The 12,117-nt window shown below is 37.4% G+C and overlaps 1 protein-coding gene across 6 annotated transcripts in view; it reads right to left on the bottom strand.

Annotated features, from left to right (window-relative positions):
• The window catches only part of DCLK1 (doublecortin like kinase 1), a 405,267-nt gene that overhangs the window by 76,048 nt on the left and 317,102 nt on the right, over positions 1 to 12,117 (bottom strand). For 4 of the 6 annotated variants that reach the window (XM_056109146.1, XM_056109133.1, XM_056109140.1 and 1 more), the window contains exon 6: positions 9,841 to 9,935. In XM_056109146.1, the coding sequence (XP_055965121.1) occupies positions 9,841 to 9,935 (95 nt within the window). Of the gene's footprint in view, positions 1 to 9,840; positions 9,936 to 10,865; positions 11,124 to 12,117 lie in introns of those variants that run through there. The other 2 variants (XM_056109155.1, XM_056109150.1) reach the window with 2 other exon arrangements.

Below are 12,117 nucleotides of genomic sequence, written 5' to 3'. Positions count from 1 at the left end.
GCGGGGAGGGCGTTTGCCTTGCACGCGGCCAACCCGGATTCGATTCCCAGCATCCCATATGGTCTCCTGAGCACCACTGGGTGTGACCCAAAAAGCAAAAAAAAATAGAATTTTACACTTCTATAATAATTCAATGTAAAATATTTTTCTAAGAAGTAGTAGTATTCTTTTTTCTCCCTATACCATGTAAAAATGAAAGTTTAACATAGGATTATACTGTTACAAGGGGGAGAATCAAATATTATTATCATTATGTATTTAATTTATCCACTGTATTTATTTTATCTATCTATTTAGTGCTTTCAAAATACTGGCATACACAGATGTACACACATATGCAAATATACAGTTTTTTGCCCCATTAATTGAATGAACTTGGGAAAAATGCTTTAGAGCTTAGTTGTATTTTAAGTTTAAAAACATTTCTTGTTTTTCCCAACTAGTTGCCAATTTTTCTGATAAAGTTAACAAGTTACAATTAAAGCAGCCCTAGAGAGGAAAGTATTTTAAATGATTTTACTGTACCCAACTGAAACAGGATACACCATAGTGTCTTAGTTTTTGGTCACCGTCAGTAACCTACACATGGAGATATTCTGCTATATCTCAAGAATCATTAGCTGATGCAAGTTACATCACAAAATTGTTATACATATGACTAAGAAAATAACCCTTATCCCAAGTGATTATTTCCATGTCCACTTGTCAAGTTTTCCAAAAGAAACTCACCGAACAACACAGGTGATTTTTCCTGTTTATTATATAGTTATACCAAGGTGATAAGTGTCACAAGTAAAGTTGGAGAGTAACGTGGTCAGTGTGGAACACAAAGCACAACGTTTTACAATGAAACCACAGCACAAAGCGATGGGATTCTCAAAACAGTAGTTCAATAAAATGCTTCATCATTTAGCTCTATAAAAATGCTGACAGCCTCAACTGATGAATTTTAAACTTTAACAAGTGCTTAAAACACTTGAACACCAAATGCTTTTAAAAAACACACCAAATAATTCAAACTGTAAGCAGAAAGTGTGTCACCCCCTTTATAAAATCTTACCCAAATTCATACTGCATTTCAAAATAAAAAGTTCTTAGAAACAATAAATTCAATTCTTTGCTTATAGACAAATATAAACTTGAAAACACATCAGAAAAAAAACAAATTTCATAGTTCTCTGCCTTTAACCTTTCAGTTACTCACTGACCTGATATCAAAAACATTTTGTGGTCATATATAATACAAATACCCAAGTGTTACATGCATCATTTATACAATCTTGGAATTTATCCATCATTTTTATTAAAATAAATCACATTTTAAAGACGCTATATATCATGCTCCCTTAAAATTTATAACTAGGGCCTCAGATTTCCTCTTTTTCATAGGCATTACAGGCACAAAATTACAAATATTTCTCAGTTCGCAGTATAACAAGCCATATTAGCTATCACTAAATTGAATTCAATATATGTCTAATTGTCACACTGTATTTCTGTGGAATATTTCTAATATAGTTACCACTAACATGCAAAATTAGAGATGCAAGCAAGAATAATGTAAATATGCATGAGTGGGCAAAGGTATGCATATTGAGTAAATTTATTCAATTAACACTTTAAGTATGTATATACACATATATCTATCCACACACAGAGCAAGCATATTAAGACAACTACTCAAAAGATGCCAACAGTTCCAAGTAGTGCACTGAAAGAACATACAGAGTTCCTTGCAAGCATCCTAGCTTTATTACTTATATCTGAGTTCATTTGTTCATGGTTCCTTTTGTTAGTTTGCAGGGTCAGCATTGAACCAGGAACCTCATATGCAAGGCAAGCGCTCTACCAGAGAGCTACCTGCGGGGTCTCCTGATTTGTTATTCAACATACTTTACATCAAATACAGTCTGCATTCTCTTATATTCATGTTTAAATATCTGATCATTCCCAATTATATATATAAATATCACTTTTTGATTAAAAAATTATATTCCTTCTTTTCTATACCAGAACTCATATTGAATAATGAGTTCTTGGTAACATTTAATTGTTAGTGACTATTGATTGTGTTACTACATCTCATCGATATGCTTATTAGAGAAACATAAAATTGAATAAATTTAACAACTGAAACCAGAATATAATATAAATGTCATTATATGTTTATATTTGATGGTTAGTATAGTATATAGCTTGTCTGAATTTCAAATATTTTTGTTTACCATATTACAATTTAAAAAATTAATCAGCACACCTGACTATTTGGAACTGTTTGGCCATACAAGTAAAACAAAGTACTTTTGAACTTAAATATGCTCTGACTAATATGCTGTGTTGAACCATTTGTGACATGAAGGTTTTACATATAATTACATAAGAGCCAGAAACTTGTAAGTCTATGTCACAAACATCACACTTGATTGTTTATAGTCTATAAATGCACAATTTATATAGGAAGCACTAAAATACTGAGTCTTAGACAAGTATGTAACATCGACACTTATGTATAGATATATGACCACATGTGAAAAATTTAGTGGCTCAATGCAAAAAGACATAGAGACACTTTTCAGAAATATGATTCTATGTTTTTTCCACTTGCATTAGAAATGGGGCCTTTTGACTTTATTGTCACTAAATGAGAAAAGAAAAAATGAGCCCAGCCACTGCAAAATAAGTTTACAGTGGATACAAGCATTATCTCTTGCTGGCTAGTACAGGGAACACACAGAGTTCATAAATGCTGGTTCAAAATGTTTTTAGAAGATATTGTTTAATTTTTTAGTAGTTAGATGAGACAATATTTGAACACAGGGATGTGTACAGATGAGCAGACCTGTCACTTCTTAAAATCAGATGATAACGTAGACACCAAGTGCATTCCCTCAACACACATACTACATTGATTAAGATAAAGAAGAAACATACCAAACATACTAGCTTTCAGAACTAGTCTTTTTGAGTTCACATTGAACTTTACATCTGATTATATTATTAGGCTTTCCATATCTAAAGCACTAAATTTTTATAATAATGAAAAGGGAAAAATATGATAATATCTTATTTTATGATTCCTAGAAGAAAAAATAGTGAGTATATTAACCAGTACACAGTTTTCATAGTAAATTTAAGGTTGACTCAGGACAAAATGCATGGCTTTTGCTGGAGTTCTTTCTTGTTCAGAATGAAACATTTTAAAATTCAGTGTCTAATTTAAAAAATTCTATAAGTAAGTGAATCTTAAGTGCCTATAAATCACCAATTTGGTTCCACCACTGAACTGAAAACTTCTGGTTTGTTGCTAAAGATCTTTTTATTTCTGCTTTAGTATAATGGAATTACACTCTGCATAGAAAGAGATCTCAAAGTCTATAAATGGTGTGCTGTTTCAATCTCTAAGTTACTTTAGTTTCAAAAGTAAATGATATATATTGCCCCTGAACAGTCCTTTAATACAAGTCATATGTTCAAAAGATTAAATGCTGTGGAATAGCATTTCCCTTGGAACTGCATGAATGGAAAGTTGGCCATGATATCTATCGGCAATTAGTACAAGTCCAGTTTCTTTTTGCCATGTCTAAACAAAGCCATGGGCTTCATATCAATTGGCAATATCTGCCACTTATCCAGAACAAATAGCATTTATTGGACCTTTCTAAGCATCAGTTGTCCATAAGATTGACAGTGCAGGAAAGGTAAATTATTGGGATTTATTTTTGTTCTGGACCATCTGACCCCACCAGATTTAAGTTAACTGTTTCACTGCGTTCTTTGCATTTTGACAGTTCAGTCAAATACATACTAATCTTTTATGGACTCAACTGTATTAAGTAATGCATTTTACAAAGACATAACTAGAACAGACATCAGCACAGGCAACTTCACAGATGTTTACTGTTTGAGTTAAAACAAAGCAGCCTTTTGATCTCAGCAGGAGTCTCTGTTCATTTCTATTGGAAACAGTTTTAAAACCTGAAGTCTGGAACAGGTACTGTTATAAACTGTTCCTTCAAGATGGAAGAGTTCAGTTTGCGGTTCTTGAATAATCTGCCAGAGAAGTGTCTTTCTCCACAGCAGACAGGATAATAAGGCACTAATTATTATAAGGCTAAGTTTTCAATCGTTGTTAAATTGCCTAAACTTATTCTTTTCCTTATTCTTTTGGTTGGAATATTTATTCACTTAGAAAGTGTGACTGTAACATATGTAACTATAAAACAGATGGTAAACTTTGATCGTTGAACAACTTATCAAGGATATAAATTAACATTTAAAAAGTAAATGACAACTGAATTTCTTTCCATCTTGAATCATATATATTGTTTTAAAATTCACTTTCAAGTTAAAAAAAACTCAAGTAAAAGCCTCCAAATGGCATTATACATTTTTAATTTATCACCTACTGAGATATGTCAAGCCTGTAGAATATTAAAACCATGCTTTACAAGTCTTAAATTGTTAGTGTTTGTACTAGTAAAAGTAAATGATCAATAAACTATGGCTTAAATACAACAACCATACACAATAATTTTAATATTCATATTTTAATATAATTATTTTAAGTTTAAGAAAAGCTGACTATAATTGAGGAAAGGAAGAGCAGAATTAGTAGGTTAATGTTTAACAATAGGTTACAACCACAGACTTACTTGTTTTAACACAAAAGGAGTTTTGCATATGAAAATTTTCAAAGCACCAAAAAGATGCAGTATAAATCAGAGTGAAGATTTAGTTATTTTAGACAGATTTGTATAGCACCATTTCAATGACTTGGCTAGGTCTGTGTATAAAAATGATAAAATGTTGTCTGCACTCAACTTTGACACATTTGAAAAATTACAAAATTTATTTGGGGAGGAATTACATAATTTATTGCAATATAATTGAATACATTCTTCATGATGCATGATGGTATGCATACTTCTATCTCTCCAATTAAATACAAGCATATTTATATGATGACTCCATTAAGAGGTAAATTGACAAAATAAAATTACCTAACCAAACTGCCCCCCACCAAGATTGTGCCTACTGTTAGTGTCTTCATGAGGCAGAGCCTTAATGTGAGTGCTTTTCCTCAGATTAATCCACAAAAAAAAGGTAGCTTTGCCTATTGTCTAGGGAAAAAAAATATGAATGAATATTTTGATTATTTTTCAATAAGAGTAACATAAAGATCAGAAATCCACATTTTAAAAGGGTTACAACTTAAAAAAAGTTTCCTAGTGTCATTTTAATTTGTTTTACCAAAAGTATAGGAAAATTATATCCATATATCTATTAATAATTAAATGAAATCCCTGTCTCCAAAGACATGATTCTGAGTCTATGCCATTACTGTGTTCTTCTACTCAATATTGGCCGCATATATGAAATTCATTTGGAATTAGGTCTTAACACAAAAGCCTCAGGATTTGAGCCAGTGTGTGTGTAAACTCCCCCCAATCAAATCAGTGGAAAAGGTATTTCTCAAAAGCTCCTTCCAGAATTGACATCATGAATATGGAATGCTCACCTATTTATTTTTATATGATTTGGGATTTCTCCCTTCATGATATGCAAAACTCTTTTGTGTATTTGGCTGTTAGGCTTTTGCTACGGAAATGGGAAACCTTCACCCAATCACAAACCATACACATTGCTCCTTTGTTTTCTTTTACACTGAGTCTCCTACTGAATCCAAATCATCCGAAGAGAGGGGGCGATACAGGTCCTGTAAGATGAAGGGCGGTATAGATTTGTTTACTTGGCATTCCTGGGTGGCCTGTGGTTTTCTAAGGAGTGGAGCAACACTGCCTAAGGTTAATCCTTGGTTTCTGGGGCTGGAGACACAGTACAATTCATAGGGTACTTGCCTTGTGTACAGTTGACCTGAATTCAATCCTGGTACCCTCTATGTGTCCCTGAGACCAGCCTGGACTGATCCCTGAGCACAGAGCCAGAGAAAGGCCTGACCCTAGAGGAGCGTGGTCCAAAACCAAACAACAAGAACAGAACAACAACAAAAGACTCCTTCCTTTCTAGTGTCATTCAGTGTCTTAGAGTCACAATATCTGGTTAAGAGGAAGCATAATTGAGAAACCACCTCCACAGGGAAACAAAGATGCATATTTGACTTACTGGCAAGAAGACATGAGCTTCCTCTTCCTTATGTCCAGTGAAATTCCCCTTCCTTGTGTCCAGTCTCTGAGATCAACCAACTTTGCTACTAGATACCCTGGCAATGCTTCCCTTGAATAATGTCTTTCCTTTCTGTGCTTATTAGAAACATACTGGCCTCAACAAATAATTTATCAGGTGCCTAAGTTGGCTCCCAGCAAATACTGATCCTAGAACAGTGATGCATTGGTACACAGCAACTCATGTGATGCATTTGTACACAGCACAAACCCAATAAACACTGTCTTTTTGAAATGTTATATTTGGAAGACAGAAAGAATGCAAACTTGACTTCCAGTCTTCACCAATATTCTTCCCTGTTTCTCAAGTGCTCACCCAGCCCTTTCCTCTTCATTTCTCTACTCTATTTTTGCTACTAGATTTCTCAGTTGGTAGCCAGGCAACCAGTTCAGATCTGCAGTGTCTAGATTCTTGGCTACTTTTCGATTTTGTACCACCCACTCCACATCATTTGACTGATCGCATCATCTATGAAAGTCGGTGACATGGGAGATTAATGGGAAATTTCATTCAACCTACACAACACAACTCGTTTCTTCCTGATTAAGAAAGGGACCCAAAAAAGTTCACAGATGGAAAAGAGGCCCCAAAACCTGCCTCTGTTACCTGCCCAATGCTTCTAATCAGCAACATAAAAAACAGTTTTAGAAAAATAATGAGGGTGCTTGGTATATCACCACAGTTTAATGAAGAAAAATGACTGACAAGCAGACTCTTATTGTATAGGACTATTTTAAAATGTCAGAAAACAACATAAAAATATACATTTAAGGAAAGAAACAGTTGATTCATCATAATATAAATCATCCTAATATAAAATACAGATCTTCTTATTTGAAAAGAGTGGTCAAAAAATAAGTAAAATATAACTTGTGTCCTGTGTTTTAAAATGAAGTAGAAAGTGTGTGTGTGCGCGCGCGTGCGTGTGTGTGTGTGTGCTGGGGGTGGGGCAATCAACTCATTTTTCTGTCCATGTTGCTAGGCAACACAGAAGGAAAAATAAAAGTAGCTACTGTTTTCCAATTTGCAACAAAAAGAGAGTTAATTTATTCTTTGATGTGTCTACTTTTAGCACTTGCCATCTCTCACTTATTTCAGTATTTCCTGCATAGGAATATAGCCAACCATTTGAGAGGAACAGTAACCAAATTCGAAACAGGGTCAGTTTTTAGGGATCTTCTAGACCCATTTTAATTGGGAGGGGTTATTTGATGCATTGCCTCCACACCAAGATGAAAGCTCCCCTCTCCAAGACAGCTGGGAATGTCTCCACTCACTGACATGGTACATGGATGGAGGATGTTCATTTATGGCCTGAATTCAAAAGCCAGGAAACTGAACCATCTCTGAATTATCCAGCACTCGCTCACAACATGTGTTTAATAACTGTTTTCAGATGGTGATAAACTCTTTGTCTTCCTAAAACAAAAGGGATTGTTTTTTCCTCTCAAGTTGAGCCCTTGCACTGGTGGTTTAAATGACAAAGTGAAACATCTTTAAGGAAAACATCCTTTATAATCATTTCCCAAGTGCGGGCAATGTTAATTATGTAAGTCATTGGCTGCACAGCTGCTAGCAGCTAGATAGAAATTTTCTGCCTCAGTTGAACAAAATCTTAATGAATCAGAAGATACAAGGGAGCAGAAGTAAAATTTAGCCTCAATTTTGCCAACCAAGTGGCAACTGAGCAAAGCCCCTTCTATCCGCAAGATGGGGGTCTGTCCCCACTAAGCATGCTGGGAGAAAAGCGTGAGTTTGTAGCAGAGACTCACTGCAATTTCATCTAAACAACAAAGCATGCGTGAAAACCTAAATCTGAGTTTAATTAGCTGAAAGGATAAAGAGGAATTTCTAGGCTAGGTAGACTCTGTCAAGTATAAACTTCAAAAGCGACTGTTCTATGCAAGATGTTTGTGCTGTAGCTCACAGCTGCCACTGGGATGGGGTCTTTTTGGGAAACGTTTATTAGAAGAGAATCAGGCCACTACCCTCTCCCTCCACGCAAGAACATATCTTTAGGAGATTAAAGGAATGCAGCCAATTCTCTTCATTAAGTCTTCAATTCGCTAATGATTCTTATACTTCCAAATGCCAAGTTAGACTGTGGCCAAGAAGAAAGTCATGGTGAAAACATTCCAATGGGACTGGAAAAGAATAACTGGGGTTTCTATTTGGAAAGAATCTCTTTTTTGGGGGGTTGGGGGGTGTTACTTTGTTTTTCTCACTGAGGCCTAGAGAAGATAACAAACTTCTCTGTGACAGCATGGCCACTGAGTGGAAGTACAAGAGCCAAACCACACGCCTCACTGCATACTCCAAAAATAAGTTAACGTTCATGGCAGAAGAAGACTCCATGGAGCAGGACAGTACAACCTGATACCTGACGAGACAGACTCCAAAGACAGTGGGCCTGACCAAGTAGCTGTCCATGTTTAGGTCATGGTATGTTGACAAGACCTGAGGATTCTTGAAGATGAGGAATCTATCTTGGGTGCAATTTAAATTTATTGAATTTGAAGCCTCATATTAAATCAGTTTTTTCCACTTTGGAGAAGTCCATGTTCTCTCCTGAACATCTCTCTCCCTCCCTCCCTCCCTCCCTCCCTCCCTCCCTCCCTCCCTCCCTCCCTCCCTCCGTCCCCCCCTCTCTCCTCACTCTTTCTTTTCCTCTCCCCTCCCATTTCTCTATATATACTTCTTTTGGCAAAATAAAGTTATTTTCTAACATAATAAAGTTCAATAAACCAAATATTGAAAAAAGCCGAATTTAAGAGGCCAGTCTTCGGGTTCAGAAGTACCCCAAGAACCCTGGCATGGGAAAGTGCTGGGTGAGCTCCTAGAAAGGCTCTGAAGCCACTTTCTTTCCCATCTCCCTTCTAAAATGAGGCTCATGGGAGACTTTCCAGATACTCCACTGCGCCTTCCCTCTTCTTCCCTTCTCCCACCTCTCTTCATGCCGTGCAGCTACAGAAAAAAGCCCGCGATACATGCTGGAAGGAAAAGAACAGCAATTCTTCCATCCTGAAGGAAGAGCTAATCTTCCCCCCACTGCCTTAGCATAAAGAATCCAAGAAAGAAACTGCTATCTTGTTCTTCAAGGTCAGTCAACTTCTCCATTATTACACAGGAAGCCCCCCTCCCTGCCCTCCAAAAAAGGAAAAAAATCTCAAGTAGTGATGAAAGCAAACATGCTCAATGTGAGTTTCATTCACAGAAACACAAGTCGCATGCACCCCTCCCCTGTGTCACATTTCTTGAGCTCTGGGCCACCAGCCTATGCCACCACCTTAGCACCGTGGCTCACTCCCCCAGCAATGGCACTTTCCTTGTTAATGTCTGATAATTCCTGCTGATGTTGGCAAACGCAACTTGTTCAACTAAGAAGCTGACAGACCCGTGACAAGCAGGTTTTAGTGCATTCAGAAAAGGACAGGCTATTTGAAAGGAATGAAGCAAGTGATTATTCCTCTCAGAGTTCCAATGAGGACAACCATCCAGAGAAATTAGAAGTCCTGAGTTCTTCCCCTCCTATCCTGGACTGGCTATTCCTTAGAGACAAACAGCACTATCATGACAAGGCCACTTGCTGGCACCTGTGCCACTTTGCACCCACGTTCAGACAGGTCTTAAACAACCAGGTGGCGCCCATCTCCTTACCCTCTGCTTCCGCAGGCTCCCAGGGCTGGTGGGTGACGGGCTGGGCGACTTGCCGGAGCGCGGAGTAGAAAGCTGACTGCCAGGGGTTCCATTAACTGAAAGTACAAAGAATCACAGACGGGGGGAAAGACACGTCAAAGTGTTTTCATGACAGGTGCTCTTCGAGGATTTAGCAAAACAACTATAAAGGAACAGTTGCTAAACTTCCAGCCACCTTTCTATCTGCGGTCCTGAAAGAGAGCCCAGGGGAATGAACCTTCTTTAGAAATTCACTGTGCGCCCTGAGTTTTAATACAGCAGCCCATTACATAAAATCTTTTTTTTCAGTGTATTTTTACAACTTCCCTGGTGAATTATTAATGATGGTTTCTGGAGCTGGGAGAGACTTTAGAAATGTGATAAATGTCCTGACACATTTCAATGGGATTCACTCTTAATTCTTCAGTTTAGCCTCCCTGTCTTACCCTGGAGTAGTAAAATATTAGGGCAGTTCGCAAGTGAGATTCCCCATGACTTGTTAAAATAGATCATACAGACTTTTTGTGGGTCAGAACTCACTTCTCAAAGTTCCTGCAGTCTCTGTGTCCTAGACAATGTTGCACTTGCCCATGCCCTAACTGTGAATGAAGTACCTGACAAAGTAACTGGCAGTGATGATCAGGACCTCCTTAAAATGTGTCTCTTTTACTCTCAAAATTAAAGCTGCTTTTTAAAATAGGGCTAAATCACAGGATTCTAGCCAATTCTCAAGTCTTTAATAAAAATTTCTCATTAAATTGAACCACAACTCCAGATCTCAAGTAAGCATTTCCTTTCTCTGAAGAGCTCTACCTTTTAGCACTGACAAAACACTGAACCACATGCTTTTTAAGACACAGAAGATCTCTCCTTACCTGTAAAAATACCATTTTTACATCTTTTATATCCACAATCAAGGAAGTCAAATTAGTAGTGAGACACACACATCTCAAGGGTGCAAAACAACATTTTCCACGAGGGAGAGCAAGAATGCATTTTTAACTTACCTTCTATGAGTTCTAACATGGACACAGTGTTTGACCTGACACTAGCAAGAGGCGAAATTCTTTTTCAGCACTAAGCCGGGCACCCGCGGAAATGGGAGGCGTTGGATTAGTTAAGGATGGCTAAGGCTGCTCCCAGAGCGGGCTGAATGAGATGCAGGATTCATCAGCAGATGCCTTTTCTGCGTAAGGCTGACGTATTCCAAGCAGCAGTGGGAGGTGCGGGTTCTGTCTTAGGCTACATCAAAGGTGTCAATTAAGCCTCATGCCAACGCAGAGCGCTGCATCCCCCACCCGGCTCCACTAACTCCGGAAGCCGAGCCCTTTCAGTACTTAGCACTGAATCATAATAAAGTGCCTCTGGGGGCAAGAAACCCAGTGACTCATCCGAAAAGCAAAATGACAATAACGCTTCTAAAGTCTGGTGGCTCCGTGGTAATGAGCACACCCTCACAGCATTTGGAGGCAAGGTACAATGTTTATTGATTTTTCACAACTCTTGGAGCCCATGAAAGTGGGAAGCTCCCTATTTTGTCATCTTCTCCAAAGACCTTTAAAATCCAAGCTACACTGTTCCCTAACAGGACTGAATCACATAATTCTAGCTGTGATTTGTACTGACCACTGAACAGTAATCCAGAGAACAGTACATTTAATTGCTGTTAAAATGTACGTGGGGACTCTTTTTTTTTTAGTGTGTGTGTGTGTGTGTGTATGTGTGTGTGTGATATTTCAGCTGGAAGTCCTGAGAATGTTTTGATTTGCTTGCATTCTGTAGCCCTGTTTTTGCTGAATAAACCTGATGCTCAATCCTTTGGCCCTGTATTTTCCAGCCAGCTGCCTCTATGGATAGGGGTCTGAACTGGACTAGGACAAAAGAAATGCTGGGTGCAGCAGTACAGATTACTGAGATAAAGCAAGGGGTGTGGTTCGAATTGATGGGAAGACAAGTTTTATGACTGTATGTTTTACATAATACCTAAAGGCTATACTGATTTAACCTCCCCAAAAAGATAGAATGTGAAAGAAAACACAAATTAATATTTTATTTTTTGCTTTTGAGATTCTAACCTTGTCAAGTTATGGCAAATAAAGAGAAAGAGTATGCCCAGGAAAACAGCCTTAGAAATACTGTAATTTCAACAAAACAACACCAAAAGTTTTTAATTTCGCAAACAGTCATTATACATATAACCTCAGTTTTATCAAAAGTTTTATGTTCAATGTTCAGTTTTATGTTCAATGGGACAGCAAA

The sequence above is a fragment of the Sorex fumeus genome, unplaced genomic scaffold, assembly GCF_029834395.1.
Source record: "Sorex fumeus unplaced genomic scaffold, SorFum_2.1 ptg000008l, whole genome shotgun sequence".
Classification (NCBI taxonomy): domain Eukaryota; kingdom Metazoa; phylum Chordata; class Mammalia; order Eulipotyphla; family Soricidae; genus Sorex; species Sorex fumeus.
Note: the sequence above shows the minus strand (reverse complement) of the source record. Positions and strands in the feature narration are given on the sequence as shown.